The sequence below is a fragment of the Leucoraja erinacea genome, chromosome 5 (assembly GCF_028641065.1).
Source record: "Leucoraja erinacea ecotype New England chromosome 5, Leri_hhj_1, whole genome shotgun sequence".
In the NCBI taxonomy this organism is placed as follows: Eukaryota; Metazoa; Chordata; class Chondrichthyes; order Rajiformes; family Rajidae; genus Leucoraja; species Leucoraja erinaceus.
Window position 1 is genome coordinate 53,181,792 of NC_073381.1, and position 19,559 is coordinate 53,201,350.

The 19,559-nt window shown below is 40.2% G+C and overlaps 1 protein-coding gene across 13 annotated transcripts in view; it reads left to right on the top strand.

The window, feature by feature from the left end:
• The window catches only part of LOC129697259 (protein 4.1-like), a 114,098-nt gene that overhangs the window by 41,983 nt on the left and 52,556 nt on the right, over window positions 1–19,559 (top strand). For all 13 annotated transcript variants that reach the window (XM_055635624.1, XM_055635622.1, XM_055635616.1 and 10 more), the window contains exons 3-4: window positions 1,540–1,764; window positions 12,759–12,863. In XM_055635624.1, coding sequence (XP_055491599.1) covers window positions 1,540–1,764; window positions 12,759–12,863 — 330 coding nt within the window. The remainder of the gene's footprint in view (window positions 1–1,539; window positions 1,765–12,758; window positions 12,864–19,559) is intronic.

The window sequence follows — 19,559 nt, forward strand, 5'->3', positions numbered from 1 at the left end:
GTGCTACATCTTGGCAGGACAAATCAAAATGGGACGTTCATGGTAAATGGTAGGGAATTGAAGAATGCAGATGAACAGAGGGATCTGGGAATAACTGTGCACAGTTCCCTGAAAGTGGAATCTCATGTAGATAGCATGGTAAAGAAAGCTTTTGGTGTGCTGGCATTTATAAATCAGAGCATTGAGTATAGAAGTTGGGATGTAATGTTAAAATTGTACAAGGCATTGGTGAGGCCAATTCTGGAGTATGGTGTACAATTTTGGTTGCCTAATTATAGGAAGGATGTCAACAAAATAGAGAGAGTACAGAGGAGATTTACTAGAATGTTGCCTGGGTATCAGCACCTAAGTTACAGAGAAAGGTTGAACAAGTTAGGGCTTTATTCTTTGAAGTGCAGAAGGTTAAGGGGGGACTTGATAGAGGTCTTTAAAATGATGAGAGGGATTGACAGAGTTGACGTGGATAAGCTTTTTCCCACTGACAGTAGGGAAGATTCAAACAAGGGGACATGACTTGAGAATAAGGGACAGAAGTTTAGGGGTAACATGAGGGGGAACTTCTTTACTCGGAGAGTGGTGGCTGTGTGGAATGAGCTTCCAGTGAAGGTGGTGGAGGCAGGTTCGTTTTTATCATTTAAAAATAAATTCGATAGTTATATGGACGGGAAAGGAATGGAGGGTTATGGTCTGAGCGCAGGTAGATGGGACTAGGGGAGAATACGTGTTCGGCACGGACTAGAAGGGTCGAGATGGCCTGTTTCCATGCTGTAATTGTTATATGATTATATATGTTATTATAAACCAGCACCTGCAGTTTCTGTGTCCATAATTTTGAAATAGCTCTGGTATGATAATTTGGAATTTTATTTTGGTAAGTGTGCCTTTTGTAATAGTGCATGGTCATAATGTATATGCAATAAACTCACTATAGCATGCCACATGAGATGGTTTTTGTTATTTCCGATTGTCTGCTATAACCGAGTAGGGGGGTTAATATGTACAGTAATATTGGAAAAACAGCCAATAAACATACCCTACACAATAAACAGTAATGAACACAAAACACACAATACCTTGGGAGGGCACAATGGCGTCGTGGTAGTTGCTACCTTACAGCGCCAAAGATCTGAGATTGATCCTGACCTTGGTTTCTCTCTGTTGTAGTATGCGTTTCCTCCAGATGCTGTTTGCTCCCGCACCTCCTGCAGGTTTGTGGTTTGGTTGGGCTCTGGGTGGTGTGGGTTGCTGGTGGAGCCGCTGCCTCAAGATGCAGGGGGCCAGGGTTCCATTCTGCCCTCGTGGTCTTCTGCACTAGATCTATCCTAGACACTAGTGTGTGGGGTGGAGTCTGGTGTGCTGGAGAGGCCTGGGGATGGGCCTGGGTCTCTGGCACTGTGGTGTGGAGCAAAAGTAAATGGGGATTTTGATTTTGAAATGCAGTATATTGGTGCTTGAAATAAATCTCTCTATTTAGATTAAGACTTGGGTAGTGTTTATCCTTTACAGTCAAATTAATTATATAAAACTACTCTTTTACAGACAGATAAAGAGAAAAAGCCTGAAGAAAGTTTGGAAAAGGATGCAGATATGGACAATGAAGAGGTGGTACTAGATAAGAAAAAGGATGAAAATAGCAAAGATGGAGAAGTTTGGAAAGATGAAGATGCAAGCAAAAAGTCTCCACTGAAAATTCCGAAAAAGATAAAGTTCATGCAGAGCAAGGTCTTCATGTTGGATGGTTCAGAGTTTACTTATGAAATTGAGGTAAACTCGTCAGCTATTGTTTAAATTCTAGTTAGTCATATTGACTGGTCATGTGGCATTAAGGATGAAAAAATGTTGCAAGACAGAAATGTTGTGAGGCATAAATCACAAGATGTTAAAGAAGGGTCTCGACCCAAAACATAGAAATATAAAAAATAGGTGCAGGAGTAGGCCATTCGGCCCTTCGAGCCTGCACCGCCATTCAATATGATCATGGCTGATCATCCAACTAAGTATCCTGTACCTTAATCTCAGTCCTTAAAGATTTCCCCTTTATCCTTAAACTCTGAACAAATGAGCACCCTGGGTGACGATGCCAGACTAGTAGATATTCCATATTTCTGGATATTATTCCTCATAATACCCCAAAATACTTTTATTTAACTTTTTTCCCCATGTTACACAAGAGTATAATACATTTTGTATTAAACTTAAAGGAAACTGGCAATAAACAAGCCGTCGGGACTTAGTTCTTGCCATAACCCTCACAATTCAAACCCAAAGCACATTCTTGACCCCTGATTCTTGCAGCACAGCCCACGATCACTTTGGTCCCCTGCCTTCCATTCCGGACTAATGAATAAACTAAACGCTGGATTATCATGAGTTCTGAACAATTGCATTCTGGATTATAGGAGTTTGGCTGTCATGCCTTTATTTTTTGGTATTGGGGGTTCAGTATTGATGTGGATACCGAACTGGCTGGCAGACAGGAAGCAAAGAGTAGGAGTAAAATGTGGATAAATGTGAGGTTATCCACTTTGGTGGCAAGAACAGGAAAGTAGACTATTATCTGAATAGAATAGAATAGAATGCAATTTATTGTCATTCATACCTAGGTTTAAACGAAATAGCATTTCTACAATTTTTTACATTACAACACAATTCAAGACCCACACTTAACACAGTTTACATAAACATCCATCACAGTGAGTCTCCAACATCTCCTCACTGTGATGGAAGGCAAAGTCTTTATCTCTTCCCTTTGTTCCTTCTCCCGTGGTCCAGCAGTCCAACTGCAGTGTCGAGGCGAACTGGGGCTCCGATGTTAAAGCCCCCGGCGGGCGATGGTAAGTCCTGTGGCCGTTTAAGCCACGCCGGGCGATATTAGGCCCCGGCTCCGTGTCCTTAAACCTTCGATTCCAGCGGGAGAAGTCGCCATTGCAGAGCTTGGAAAAGCGGTCTCCCACCAGGGACTTGGAGCTCCCGATGTTCCCGTCCACCGGGTCTGCGGCCGGTGCCTCCGAACTCCAAAGGTCGGGTCGCAGCCGCACACCACCACAGCTCTTCCCGCTCCGAAGTTGGCCAGCTCCGCGATGTCAGTTCCGCAGGCTCTGCAGCTGGAGCCCCCAGGTTAGTCCCGGCCGGAGGTCGCCGCCGGCTCCACGATGTTAGGCCCAACGACATCCGAGACCCGACAGGGAATAGTCGGGTCCCCACACAGGGAAGAGATTTAAACGGTTTCCCCCACAGCACCCCCACCACCCCCCGCATATACACAGCTAAAAAATAATAATAAAAACTAACTCAATACATACATTTAACAGGACAAAAATAAAAAAAGACAGACGACTGTAGCCGAGCCGCTGCCGTTAGGCGCCGCCACTAACCCGAATGGTGGCCGATTAGGAAAAGGGAAGATGCAACGAGACCTGGGTGTCATGGTACACCAGTCATTAAAAGTAGGCATGCAGGTACAGCAGGCCGTGAAGAAAGCGAATGGTATGTTAGCATTCATAGCAAAAGGATTTGAGTATAGGATCAGGGAGGTTCTACTGCAGTTGTACAGGGCCTTGGTGAGACCACACCTGGAGTATTGTGTACAGTTTTGGTCTCCTAATCTGAGGAAAGACATTCTTGCCATAGAGGGAGTACAGAGAAGTACAGACTGATTCCTGGGATGGCAGGACTTTCATATGAAGAAAGGCTGGATAGACTCGGCTTGTACTCGCTAGAATTTAGAAGATTGTGGGGGGATCTTATAGAAACTTACAAAAGTCTTAAGGGATTGGGCAGGCTAGATGCTGGAAGATTGTTCCCGATGTTGGGGAAGTCCAGAACAAGGGGTCACAGTTTAAGGATAAGGGGGATCTTTTAGGACCGAGATGAGAAATTTTGTTTTTCCACACGGAGAGTGGTGAATCTGTGGAATTCTCTGCCTCAGAAAGTAGTTGAGGCCAGTTCATTGACTATATTTAAGGAGAAGTTAGATGTGGCCCTTGTGGCTAAGGGGATCAGGAGTTATGGAGAGAAGGCAGGTACTTGATACTGAGATGGTTGATCAGCCATGATCATATTGAATGGCGGTGCAGGCTTGAAGGGCCGAATGGCCTACTGCTGCACCTATTTTCTATTTTTCTATGCCTTTATTAGTAGTCTGCAATCTGGCTATTCAATCACAATAATACTTGATTAGCCAAGTATGTTTTGCAACATATGAGGAATTTCATTTGCCAAGTCAGTCATACAAATAAATAGCAACGTAACACAGAAAACATATTTTAACATAATCATCCACCACAGTGATTAATCCACATTTTCACTGTGAAAATGTGAAAAAACAAGTTCAATCTCTTCCCTTTGCTCTTTTGCGGTCGGGGGCCTCGAGCCCTCCGTTGATGGGACGAGCTTGACTCCCGTGGCTGGCGGCATTTTAGGCCATCCGCAACGGGGGCAATCAGCTACTGCATCGGGTGGGGGGGGGGGAATATGTCAGCTCCCCGCACCGGTGATCGGACCCCGCACCGGGGCTGGTCGAACCTCTGCATCGTTGGAGCTCCTGACTAGCCTCTCCCGAGACTGCGAGCTCCTGGTCGTAAGTCCGCAGGTGGCGGTGGAGCGATCCTAGATAAGGGATCGGCTCCGATTTTAAGTCCACGCCCCGCGGTGGAGCTCAAAGTCAGTCTGAGGAGACTTCCAGCTCCATCGATTGTAGGCTGCAGTGACCAGAGACGCGATCCGAAAAATAATCACATCTCCGACAAGGTAAGAAACTGAAAACAAGTTTCCAGGTGGAAGAAATGTGACCAATTCTAACCAATTTAAGTCTGCCAATATAGAAGTCTAGAAGCCTATTGCAGACAGAGGCCCTGTGGCCAAGGTCTAGCAATTCAGATATGGTCCCAATTGATATTTATGGTGTTGTAGGCTGAGCTGCAATCAGTGAATAACAGCAGCGATACCAAATGCTGATGAGGTGGCATTTCAAGCCTGTCCCTTTTGTCTGATTAATTCTGTCTGAAGAAAGGTTGTGACGCAAAACATCAGCTATCCATTCGTCCACTGTCTTACCCGAGTTACTCCTGCACTTTGTTTTGCTTGAAAGAAGAGGTGGTGTTCTTCTAGTTTGCTTTTGAATCCTCGTCGAGGCAGTGGAGAAGGCAGAGGATAACAACGTTTTTAGTTTGCATTTGACTCGTTGAATTCTTCCATTTGATGTTGTCTCTAAAATGAAATCTGAACATATAGGAGGAACTGAATGTCAAATGAGTTTCTGTTTTCCTGCTTCACTAGAAATTACACGAACAATAACCAGAGACACTGCATTGAAGAATGTAGGAGGGGGTTAAGTTGATCTGCTTCTGTGGTTTAAATGTTGTTTAACATGCAAGAAAAAAAAATGTAGGCCGATATAATTTTATGTGGAAGTTTTTGGTGATCTCATTAGGCTTAATTTTCTCAATTTTAAAATTTTAAGGCTTTAAGGTTTAATATGATGACGAAGTAAAACTATCTTTTTGTGTTTTATCTTTAATAACTTTTTCTCTTTCAGATTAGCAAAGAATTCACTATCTTAACTGTATTACCTATATAGATACTACTCCGCAGCAAGGATTTTTCAATTTGAATAGCTGTGTAATTTGCAATAAACACAGAAAATATTATGGTCACCAGGTTAGGCAACATCTCTGGAAAGTGGATTAGAGTTAACATTTCAAGTGATGACCTGCTACCAATGGATGTCAATGACTTGAAATGTTTGCTTTCTTTCCACTCCATAAATTCTGCCTGACTTACTGAGTGCTGACTATTTCCAGCTCCTGCAGCTCTGCAGTTTTCGTGCATATTGCTTGCGATTTGCTTGTGATATCAGGTCGTCTGAAGAAGGGTCTCTACCCGAAACGTAACCCTTTCCTTCTCTCCAGAGATGCTGCCTGCCCCGCTGAATTACTCCAGCTTTTGTGTGTCTATCTTCGACTAGAGAATGTCATATTGAAAAGGATTTTTGCTTAATTTTTAGTGGGAAAAATACAGTCTGAACCAATGAGAAGATAGGCATGTGGTGCAGATGGTGATGGCTACTAATGCAGATTGATATGGCCGTACTGACATAGACCATATTTCAAGTCAAGTCAAGTTCATTCGTCACATACACATACGAGATGTGCAGTGAAATCAAAAGTGGCAATGTTCACGGACTTTGTGCAAAAAACAAACAAACAAACACCAAACAGAATGGAACAGAATCACATATTCTTTTACATATTACATATTGTGGGAGGAAGGAAAAAGGAAAAAAAACAGCAATTAAAAAAAAAAAAAACTGGTACAATAAAGTTAGTCCCTGGTGAGGTAGGAGTTTACAGTCCTAATGGCCTCTGGGAAGAAACTCCTTCTCAACCTCTCCGTTCTCACAGCATGGCAACAAAGGCGTTTGCCTGACCGGAGCAGCCAGAACAGTCCGTTGCAGGGGTGGAAGGGGTCTCCCATGATCTAATTGACTCTGGAGTTGCACCTTCTGATGTATAGTTCCTGCAGAGAGACGAGTGAAGTTCCCATAGTGTGTTCGGCTGAACGCACTACTCTCTGCAGAGCTTCTTGTCCTGGGCAGAACAGTTCCAAAACTAAATCATGATATTTCTGGACAAGATGCTTTCCACAGCCATTGAGTAGAAGCACTGGAGGATCCTCAGAGACACTCTGAATTTCCTCAATTGCCTGAGGTGGTAAAGGCGCTGTCTTGCCTTTGATCGGTCTTCAATGCTGCTGTCTTTCTAATTTCCTTCCGTTCAGTCTGTGAGGTGTAGTCAAGGAGACACAGTAGGTGGAAGTGATATCCAGTTTCCAGGATCTCAAACTGCGTTAGATGATTAGGTAAATGACTTGATTATGAGCATGTAGGGTGAAACAGGTGACAGTGACACAAGATTTAGGTTTGGCTTGAAATCACTGAGGCGGAATGGCCACTGATTCAAAGATGATATGCTGAGGCAAATTGAGAAATGCTCAAAGAAAGATATCTCATGAGGAGCCAATCATTGAATAGGTCTGCAAAAGAAAATTGGAATTGGAAATTTACCTGTAATATTTTGTAATGTGGCGAGATTCTTTTTAAATCTCATTTTGAGAAGAACATTGTGGAGTTTGAGTGAGAAAATGATTTGAAATTAAGCAGCTGGCTGGTCTTGTTGGTTGAGGTGGGACTTGATGGTTTTTAACCCACTTTTGTCAGTAGCGTTGGAAATTGATGCATATAACTTGTAGATGGCTGCAGCCATTTGGTAATAGATTATGTACTGCACCACTTCAGATTTCAGATGGCTCAATCATATTTGGATTTCAAAATCGGTGAGCGTAGGAAGGGAATTCAAGATATTAAGCCTTGGGATGTAATCTGGATATAAAGGTTGCTGAAAATGGAGGGCAAAACACATGCAGTTATTTGTTTGAAAGAGGCATTGCTGGGTGCCAAAAATGGCATAGTGCCAGTTTTGCTATTTTAGGCTGCAACTCGCCATGGTTATTTTTTAAACCAGATATGCACACTAGAATCTTGATTTGGGATGACTATTGAGGTTCCTCTGGAGTTCACTTAATTGGTGAATTTAGTATGTCATTGCAACCTTATTCTTGTCATGAGTGATGCTTTATCTTCATGTTGTTGGTGCCCTAGAAAGCGCAGTGTTTTGTCTAAAAAAAAAGGACCAATGCTGATATTCTTTAAATCTCGTAGTTTCACCACTGAGAAGGACAAATTGATTATTTTCTCTGCCGTAAGTAACATTTCATGCATGAACATTTCTTTAAAGCAATAAATACATATTTTAACTTGGTTAAATGTATCCGAAAGTTGTCCTTAATTACATTTTTATATAGTTTTGATAAACTTTTTAGGCCCACTAAAATTCCATGGTATATGGCAAGCTAATGCAATGAAACGCATATCCTGCAGCTCCAGCATTTTATTTTGCTCTAAGTGGGATATAGCATTTCAAAATAATCTCGCAGATGCATTTTATACTTGGAATTGTGAACAATAACTTTGTTAAATCATGACTGCTGTGGTTTCACTTAAGATTATAAAGGACAGCTTTATACAAAGCTTGTATTCTTCAGCAGAATAGTTTATGGTGTGTTTATTTGTGCAGTCTTTTGCTTATAAATAATACGGTGCAATATTGGATTCTTGGAATTAAACAAAGCCCGGATGTATAGGAAGTCAGTGAAATTAAATCTCTGTGATTAAAGGACGCAAGTGAATTTGAGACAGCATACCAATGTGTGATTCAACAAAGGCAATGCATAATTTTACTTTTGAATGCAAGGATATGTCCAGTAATGTAAATGAAATAATTTCTCACGTGGGTGAATAATTATACTCTATTTCCTCTTTTGTGTATTATAAAACAATACAGATTCAGATTCAGATTCAACTTTAATTGTCATTGTCAGTGTACAGTACCGAGACAACGAAATGCATTTAGCATCTCCCTGGAAGAGCGACATAGCATATGATTTGAATAAATATTTACATTATCATATATACAGACATAGTGTTTTTTCCTGTGGGAGGAGTGTCTGGGGGAGGGTGATTGTCAGTCACCGAGGTACATTGTTGAGTAGAGTGACAGCCGCCGGGAAGAAGCTGTTCCTGGACCTGCTGGTCCGACAACGGAGAGACCTGTAGCGCCTCCCGGATGGTAGGAGGGTAAACAGTCCATGGTTGGGGTGAGAGCAGTCCTTGGCGATGCTGAGCGCCCTCCGCAGACAACGCTTGCTTTGGACAGACTCAATGGAGTGGAGCGAGGAACCGGTGATGCGTTGGGCAATTTTCACCACCCTCTGCAAGGCCTTCCGGTCGGAGACAGAGCAATTGCCATATCATACTGTGATACAGTTGGTAAGGATGCTCTTGATGGTGCAGCGGTAGAAGTTCACCAGGATCTGAGGAGACAGATGGACCTTCTTCAGTCTCCTCAGGAAAAAGAGACGCTGGTGAGCCTTCTTGATCAGAGTTGAGGTATTGTGGGTCCAAGAGAGGTCATCGGAGATGTTAACACCCAGGAACCTGAAGCTAGAAACACGTTCCACCTCCGTCCCGTTAATGTGGATGGGGGTGTGCGTGCCGCCCCTGGACTTCCTGAAGTCTACAATGAGCTCCTTGGTCTTCTTGGAGTTAAGGGCCAGGTTGTTGTCAGCGCATCATGCTGCTAAGTGCTGGACCTCCTCCCTGTAGGCCGAGTCATCGTTGTTGCTGATGAGGCCAATCACCGTTGTATCATCTGCATACTTGATGATGGTGTTAGTACCATGTACAGGTGTGCAGTCATAGGTGAAGAGGGAGTAGAGGAGGGGGCTCAGCACACAGCCCTGTGGAACGCCGGTGTTCAGGGTGAGGGTTGAAGAGGTGTGCTTGTCTAACCTAACAGACTGGTCTGTTGGTTAGAAAGTCCAGTATCCAGTTGCAGAGAGAGGGATCGATGCCCAGGTTACCGAGTTTGGTGATCAGTTTAGATGGTATAATGGTGTTGAATGCTGAGCTGTAATTGATGAACAGCATTCTTACGTAAGTGTCTCTGTTGTCGAGGTGGGGGAGGGCGGAGTGAAGTGCCGTTGAGATGCATCCTCCGTACTCCTGTTCTTGTGGTTGGCGGATAGGGATCCAGTGTGGGGGGTAGGCAGCTTTTGAGGTGTGCCAGGACCAACCTCTCGAAGCACTGCATACAGCAAAGAAACAGGCCCTTCGACCCACAATGTCTGTGCAGAACATGATGCCAATACCATCCATTATCTGTCTGCACATAATCCATATTCTGCCATTCCCTGAATATCCATGTGCGTATTTAACGGTCTTATATGTCACTATCATATCTGTCTCCACCATCACACCAGGCAGTACACTTTAGGCATTCACTACCCTCCACATAAAGAAAAACCTTGCCCCAACTGTTTTGGGACCAGTAGAGATCTTCGGAAATATGCACGCCCAGGAATTTGAAGCTACAGAGATGTTGCCTGACCCACTGAATTACATCAGCACTTTGTGGTTTACTCCTTGGAACTCACCGCTTCACCAAAGTTTTTGATAATATCTTCTGGTGTACTTGTGTCTCAAATTTTTGTTCCATATTCTTGTTGGGGTAGTTTGCTTTTATTATTACTCTGATATTGTTTGTAATTTAACTGAAAATATAAGCTTAAATGTTATTTCAAAATCATTTGACCTTGTGTTTCATTGTGCAATTTTGTTTTTAAATGGGTATGTTTTTAATGTTAACTTCCTTCTCCCAAACTCCCCTTGCATTGTCGTTATGCATCTAATGCTCAGTTAGACATACAGTGCCCTCCATAATGTTTGTGACAAAGACCCATCATTTATTTATATGCCTCTGTACTCTACAATTTGAAATTTGTAATAGAAAAAAATCACATGTGGTTAAAGTGCCCATTGTCAGATTTTATTAAAGGTATTTTTATACATTTTGGTTTTGCCGTGTAGAAATTACAGCTATGTTTAGACATAGCCCCCCCCCATTTCAGGGCACCATAATGTTTCGGACACTTGGCTTCACAGGCGTTTCTAATTGCTCAGGTGTGTTTAATTGCCTCCTTAATTCAGATATAAGAGAGCTCGCAGCACCCAGTCTTTCCATCACCTTTGGTCCTGGAATGTTGATGGACAGCAATAAAAGTTTCCAAAGTTGTGTCAATGAAAGTCAAAGAAGCCATTATGAGACTGAGAAACAAGAATAAAACTGTTAGAGACATCAGCCCAACCTTAGTCTTACCAAAATCAACTGTTTGGAACATCGTTAAGAAGAAGGGGAGCATTGGTGAGCTTAATAATCGCAAAGGGACTGGCAGGCCAAGGAAGACCTCCAGAGCTGATGACAGAAGAATTCTCTCTATAATAAAGAAAAATCTCCAAATACCTGACCGACAGATCAGAAACACTCTTCAGGTGTGGATTTGTCGATGACCACTGTCCGCAGAAGACGTCATGAACAGAAATGCAGAGGCTACATAGGATGGCCGGGTTATAGTTTGACAAGAAGTAATTAGAAGGGGGGGGGGAGGGGGGAGAGGGGGAGGAGGGAAGACTATGTATAAACACTGCTGCAATTTCTACATGGTGAAACCAAAATGTATAAAAATGGCTTTTGTTAAAATCTGACAATGTTCACTTTAACCATTTGTATTTTTTTCTATTACAAATCTCAAATTGTGGAGTACAGAGGCAAATAAATAAATGATGGGTCTTTGTCCCAAACATTATGGAGGGCACTGTAGCTGATTGGCTCTGCTTAAGTACTCATGAGCATTGGATTTTCCAATTACACACACTGTTGCTACGTTTGAAACTACTAAACTGGTTGTTCAGCATCAACCGGTTTCTGTTGGTGTTTCACATGTATGTAACAATACATTTCTGTGCCTCAGCCGTCTCCTATTTGAATGCTTGGCAATTCCATTGTTATTTTTTTTTTTTTAAGTACTCGTGGTGACCTTCTCATTCTATTCCTTATAAATGTGTGGTTGTCCAAATCTCTGTGCCAATGCCCAACCCTTGTTCAGCCTTGTTTCCACCTTGCTTACCTGCATTGGTCCCTGGTGAAACTAAACCTTTAATCAACATTGCTCATCTTTGCCTCTTGTTACTACAACACTGGTTTTCTGAGTTACCTTGTTTGTTGTGACCATTGTTCTACCTAGCCACATAATTAAAGATGTGAAAAGGATGTTAAACCAAAATCTAAAACTGCTAGAAACATTTAGCAGGTTGTGCAGCATCCATGGAAAGAAACACTTAACGATTCAGGAATGACACAGTTGGGATAAATTGTCCCAAAATGATGATGGGCTAAAATGGACGATTCATAAACAAAGTAACAATGATTTTTAAGTGGTTAAATTTGATTTTGACTCCTGCAGACTACAACATGCCCAGACAGAAGATGAGTTGTTAGTCCTCAAGTGTGTTGTAACAGTGCAGAAGGTAACCAGAAAGCCAGGATCAGTCCTGTAGACTGAATCTAGTTGCTGTCAAAAATCTGCAATTATTTTTTTCAGCGTAGAGGAAGCAATGTTGTGAGCACCAAATGCAGTATGCTGAATTGAAAGAAATGCCAAGTGGATTGTTGTTTCACCTGGAAAAATACTTTGGTTTCCTGGAAGATTCAAGAACATGTTTAAAACCTCCATGAGGAAATGCAATATCATTAACTCTTGGGAATTCCTGGCCCACGACTGGAGATGTTTGAGTGGTGAAGCAATACTTCAGCCATTACAGAGCTTCCACGTGCTCTTGGTCCATGGGCTCGAGATTCCTAATTTCAACCAGTTATTCATTTTAAATTTATTGTTCAATGGATATAGATGGGAATTGAGATGAGGAATTGTTCATTCATAATTACTCCAAAGCTGAGTAAGCATGCAGAGTTAACCTAGGGTTACATATGGCACATTTCTTTATCTGAAGGATTGCAAATTACATCTGGTTCCGTGTCAACCTAGAAATTTTCAGGTTGATGTTGGAAACTTTCAACAGTCCCTTTGGACAAAAAAATAATATTTTGGGTTAAACTCTTTGCCAGAACTAAGATATGAGGCATGTATCATTTTAAAATATATGACATCCTGTAGCTAAACTTTTATTCTCCCGCTCAGCAACTCCCCTGTGATATTTGGTATTTGGTACTACTAATATGGTATTTTGTATTGCTTATTTTGCACGTTAGTTAAATTATAAACTTGCCTTTATCTGTTTTTTTCAGAAACATGCCAAAGGACAAATAATGTTGGACAAGGTGTGCGAACAAATCAACTTGTTAGAAAAGGATTATTTTGGTCTTACTTTTCGGGATGCCACAGGCGAAAAGGTAAGTTATGACTTAAAACTGTTCATGTGTTATAATCATTAAAATGGAAATATTTTTCAGTAGAACAGAAAATTAATCAGAAACTTTATCAACATAAATAGGACACCTAAACATGAATCTTTAAACATTAAAGGTAGCTATTGTTCAGTTATAAAGCCGTCTCTAATTGTTTTGGAGGTATTTTATTGACAATAGACAATAGGTGCAGGAGTAGGCCATTTGGCCCTTCGAGCCAGCACCGCCATTCAATATGATCATGGCTGATCATCCTTTCATGCTGCCTTGCCATATCCCCTGACTCCGCTATCTTTAAGAGCTCTATCTAACTCACTCTTGAAAGCATCCAGATAATTTACCTCCACTGCCTTCTGAGGCAGAATTCCACAAATTCACAACTCTCTGTGCGAAAACGTTTTTCCTCATCTCCTTTCTAAATGTCCTACCCCTAATTCTTAAACTGCCACCCCTGGTTCTGGATTCCCCCATCACTGGGAACATGTTTCCTGCCTGTAGTGTGTCCAATCCCTTCATAATCTTATATGTTTCAATAAGGTATCCTCTCATCCTTCTAAATTCCAGAGTATACAAGCCCAGCCGCTCCATTCTATCAACATATGACAGTCCTGCCATCCCGGGAATTAACCTTGTGAACCTACGCTGCACTACGTCAATAGGAAGAATGTCCTTCCTCAGATTTGGAGACCAAAACTACACACAGTTTTGGTTACATCAGACAATCTGAAGTAACCAAAATGTCAAATTTAGCATTGTTTATTGAATAGTTGCAACTATGGTTGCAAGGGAGTCATAAAGTCGTAGAGCTTTACAGCATGGAAACAGTCTGTTTGACCCAATTAGTCCATGCAATATTCCAAAATGCAGCACCTTGCAGTTCACTGTGCAGTGTTTCCACTTTGAAGGAAATTACCCAAAATTCGGGTTGTCTTCGGGTAATTTTAGGGAAATGGAATAATTTAGGGAAATTTCCGCATCTGGCCTGCGAAAGGGTTTTAAGGCAATACACAGCACTGCCGGTTTGGACTCAAAAGGTTTAAACAGAGCGCTGTCAGTTTAACGCGTGGGAATTTAAACAAAGCTGTCGGCTGCAATGCTATGAGTTCTAAATATAGCGTTACCGGCTGCACAGTGCTGTGGGCTTTAAACATAGTGCTTTGGCCACAGCGCATTGGGTCACAGACTGTCCTGGAAAATTCTCGTATAACAATGAATCTTTGGAATTATCTTTCTCAGATGAAGTTGAGCTTTTGATTATTTTTCAGGCGGTGGTAGAATTCTGGATAAGCCTAGTGATGAAGAGTTTCCAGTGGGCGGTGGGATTGCAGTTACATTGGGATTTGCCTTTACAGAACAGTGGGCTCAAGAGGGAGAAGGAGGGGTGGAGAAAGGGAGGTGTGTGGAGGGGGGAGAGCGGGAGGGAGAGCAGAGACTGAGACGCATGAGAGCAGGTTGAAAAAACGAAGACAACGAAAGCTGTTGGAGGCAACGGAAGCTGCCTTGCATAACACTGTACAAGTGAGTAACAGAAGCAGGCAGATACAGTGTAGTTACATAGATCTATTTTGCCTTGTTCTTTGTGTTGTTAACATGTGCCCGCAAAAAAAACCCCAACACAAATAGCACGCAGGAAGCATTTTGAAAATTTCAGGAAATACCATCAAATTCCAGGAAATTTAAGGATTTTTTTTTTTTTTTTTTATGTGTGGAAGTACTGTCTCTGTTAAATTTCATCAACTATTCCTCAGCCCACCAACCCAACCAATCCAGATCATGTAATTTGTAATTTTTGACAACCACCTTCACTATCAATGCACCACTTTAGTGTCATCTGCAAACGTACTATTCACGCGTTCATTCTCATCCAAAGCATTGATATGGATGACAAACAGCAATGGGCCCAGAACTGAACCCTGAGGCACACCACTAGTCACAGGCCTCCAGTCCGACAAAAAACCTTCCACCATGTCCCTCTGCTGCCTTCCATGAAGCCAATTTTCCATCCAGTCGGCTTGCTGTCCCTGGATCCCAATGCAATCTAATCTAACAGAACAGCCTACCATGTGGAACCTCGTCCAATGCATTGCTGTAATCCATATGTACAACGTCTATAAGTCTGCCCTCATCAACCTTTTTGATCACATCTTCAAAAAACATAACATGGGACATGATCTCCAACTTACAAAACTGTGCTGACTACCCCTATTCTGACTGTGTCCATCTAATTGCATGTATATCTTATCCCACATAATGCTCTCAAGTAACTTTCTTTCTATCTTTAAAAATCTTTTAATTAATTTTTTTCAAAAGCAAAACCAAAAAACCCCCAAAATGATAAACATGACAGTAATATTGATACATAGGGATCAGGATTACATTAATAACAAGTATAACCTAAGTATGAGTCCAGTGTCAAAATACACATTTGAGTATAGACCTCCCGGTGTTTATGTAAATATAGTTAAGTGTTTAAAAGAGAACGTTGTCTATATAAAAACAAAAAGATTAAAAAAAAATAATAATAAAAAGAGAGATAAAAGAAAAAACAAAACCCCGTAAACTAGAAAAAAAGCTAAACAAAATCTGGGGTGCAAAGAATTTCAACAATTTAAGTCCCTGTTTGTCGTCGTCGTTTCCACTGTATAAAGGTAAAATCATTATTATAACAGTTGGAGAGGGAACAATTTATATCATGTAAAAATGTTGAATAAAGCTTCCCTAAGTCCTATCAAATTTAACCAAGGGTTCAACAATGTCACTCCTAATTTATTCTAAGTTTATTGGGCATTGGGTATCTTCTAAATCTTTTGTCCAAAATGTTAAATAGCGAGCATTAACTGCCCAATAGTAAAATCAAAGGTTCGGCAGTGCCAAATCACCGTCTTTTTTTGATTTCTGCAAACATTATTTACTTAATCTGGGATTTTTATTCTGCCATATATATGAAGACATTTTTGAGTCAATAATATCAAAGAAAGATTTAGCAATAAAAATTGGTATCGTCTGAAATAAATACAAAAATTTAGGTAGGATAAATTTAATAGCATTGATTCGGCCATAAGGACATTGGTGACCATTTAGTAAACTGTTGTCTGATGTGGTCAATTAGGGGCGTAAAATTGGCTTTAAATAGATCTTTGTGTTTCTTGGTAATCTTAATGCCTAAATAAGTAAAACAGTCGGTAGTCAATCTAAATGGAAACTGTCCATAATTCAAAATTTGATTGTTTAATGAAAAAAGCTCACTCTTACTAAGATTTAGTTTATAACCAGAAAAACAACTAAATGTATTAAGTAGTGCTACTATTGCAGGAATAGACTTCTCTGGGTTAGAGATAAATAATACCAGATCATCTGCATAAAGAGATAGCTTATGTGTCTTATTCTCATGAACAATACCAAAAATATTAGGGGATTCCCTAATAGCGGTGGCCAAAGGTTCCAAAGCAATATCAAACAATAAAAGACTTAAAGGACAGCTCTGTCTAGTACCTCGAAATAGCCTGAAAAAAGGGGACCTCTGATTATTGGTAAGTACAGAAGCTTGAGGTATATGATACATCAGCTTGATCCAAGAGATAAATTTAGGACCAATCTTAAATTTTTCAAATTAATTGAGTAAGTATTCCCATACTATCAAATGCCTTCTCAGCATCAAGTGAAATGACACAATCTGGAGTTTTATTTGACGCTGTTTATACAATATTCATTAATCTCCTAATGTTAAAGTGTGAGTAACGATTTTTAATAAAACCTGTCTGATCTTCAGAAATCATTTGCGGTAAAATATTTTCCAATCTCATAGCTAATATTTTTGAAAGAATTTTGGAATCTACATTTAACAGTGATATAGGTCTATATGATGTCACTTCAGTAGGGTCTTTATCTTTTTTAAGAATTAAAGAAATAGATGCTTCATAAAAGAATTGAGGTAATATATTCATTAAAAAGGCTTCTTTAAAAAACTTGCATAGCCAGGGGGACAGTAAACTCGAAAAATACTTTAAATATTCCACTGTAAACCCATCCAAACCGGGAGCTTTACCAGAATTCATCGAGAGGATTGCTTTCCGAGCAGCAAAAAAGTTGGGCATGGTTGAATTTGAAGGATGCAAGTTTCGGTTTGTTCCTGATTACAGCCGTGAGCTTCTGGGACTGAGAATGCCTTTTCATAATGTAATGTCTGAGTTGTTTAAGAAACAGCTGCGCCCTGCCTTGCTCTACCCAGCTAGACTGCGGATACGACTCCCTAATGGTAACAGACAATTTTTTAACAATCCGCAAGACGCTTCCAGTTTTCTGGAGGCTTATGGGGGTTGACATTGAAGCCATGATGGGGAGTTACTGATAGCCGACTGAGTTACAATCGGAGATTTATTGTTCCTATTTTGACAATATAACGCTCTGTAAATAATTAAGAATTTAATCTGATGTTATTTTCTAATTACTTTTTAGAATTTTAGTATGATGGTATCAAACCATAACTTTTAAGTTCTCTAAGATACTGTTAATTTAATGTAATGGTATTATACATTAACATTTAAGATTTTCTTTGTTAGCTCTTCCACTTTTAAAATGTCCTCCGAAGGATTTTTCTCCCTGTCTTTAGACAAACAATGTGAAGCAGTTCTTGTTTCTCACAGTTTGCACGTACTTTGTCCTTGGATAAACAATGTGAAGCAGTTAGCATGTACTTTTTAACCATAATATCAATTTGTTTTGGCTATTGAGTAGTAAATATACCTTTTTTTAAACGTTTGGAGCTGTCATTAGAAGAGACGGGGCTAGGGTTAGGGGAGGGGTTAGGTAGCGTACTTGACTGCCTACTGGTCAGTTTCGGGCTTTGCATGGGTGGGGGGGGGGCGTTTGCTTTTAGTTATTTTTTTCTATCTGGGCAAAATTTGAACTACAAAAATGTCTGAAATGTCGTAATGTTCAGCACTTCCGTAGATTTTTCTCCTTCCAGTATCATGAACTGCTATGGTCTACGAAATTAACCCTTTACATTCCACATGATTTTTACAAACAATATGGATAAAGTTATTAACTTCCTCTCATGGAATGTGAATGGTTTAAACGATCCCATTGAGGACATTTTGTTTTTAAAGTTCTTCGTAGGCTAAATGCTCAGATTATCTTTGTTCAGGAAATTCATGTAAGTAAAGATGACAATCAACGATTCTTTAAGTTTTGGAGAGGACAGCAATTTCATTCAAATTCATAGGCGAAATTGAAAGGAGTCTCTATTTTTATTGACTCAATCTCATTTGTTCATTATGAAACAATTTCTGATCCATATGGTAGATTTTTGATGATCACTGGTGTTCTTCATAACCAAAAAGTTGTTATGGCGAATGTTTATGCACCTAATATTGATCATCCTGAGTTTTTTAAACAGTTAATCGCATCCTTTTCTAATTTAAATGAACATTTTTTGATAATGGGTGGAGATTTTAACTGTTGTTTGAACCCCTCGATGGACAGATCTGCATCTGATCATGTGGTTCCAAATAAATCCACTAATTTTATCAATTCTTTTTTTATTTGACTGGAATGTTAGAAGTCTGGACCCAAATGACAAATAATTTTCTTTTTTCTCTCGTATACCATAGTTACTCTAGTATTGACTACTTAATAATAGATTCTCGGCTAGTTTCATCGATCACTGAGTGTGAGTATGATGCAATTGCTATTTCTGATCATGCGTCATTGAAACTATCAATCAAACTACCTGATTCCAAGTTTAGTGCTAAACAACGGCGATTTAATACTACCTGTACTTTGCTTCAAGATCTAAATTTCGTTAATTATATTAAAGATCAGATTGCCTTCTTCTTAACAAACTCTACTGAAGAAATATCCAATGGTGTAGTCTGGGATGCTTTTAAGGCATATATTCGTGGACAAATTATTTCATACTCTGCGGGATTAAAAAAACAAACTAAAAATGAAATGTGTATATTGGCTGATGAGATTAAAGAAATTGATAAAAAATATTCAAATCCTCTTAGTTTAGAGTTCTATAAGAATAGAGTTGAACTTCAAATGAGACATGGTTTGTTATTAGTATCACCGATTGAGGATCAGTTACTTAAAACCAAAAGTCAATTTTATATACATGGTGATAAATCAAATTACTTGCCAATTACTTGCCAAATTACTTGCAAATAAAGCAAATTACTTGCCAATCAGTTGAAAGCTGTGTCAGCCAAACGTCAGATGATTAAAGTGAGTAAACGGGATGGTACATTGACAGTAGATCATGATGAAATTAATAAATCCTTTCAGGAATTTTATACCTCCCTATACCAATCAGAATTTCCTACTGATTCCAATATAATGCATGAGTTTTTAAAGAAACGGAACTTGCCAAATTTACCATATAATGAGTCTCTGTTGTTAGATGAACCCATCACTGAGGAAGAAATACAGAAAGCAATCCTTTCAACTAACTTTCTGACCACAGATGTTAGGCTCACTGGCCTGTAGTTCTCAGGTTTTTCGCTGCAGCCCTTCTTAAATAGTCACAACATTTGCCACCTTCCAGTATTCACCCATATTTAGCTTCTCACATTTCCCTCGGATATATCTGATCAGGCCCAGGGAATTTGTCTGCATTCATGCGCGTTAGGACCTTCAGCACCTTGGCCTTAATACTACCCTCAAGACCGTTCCATTCAC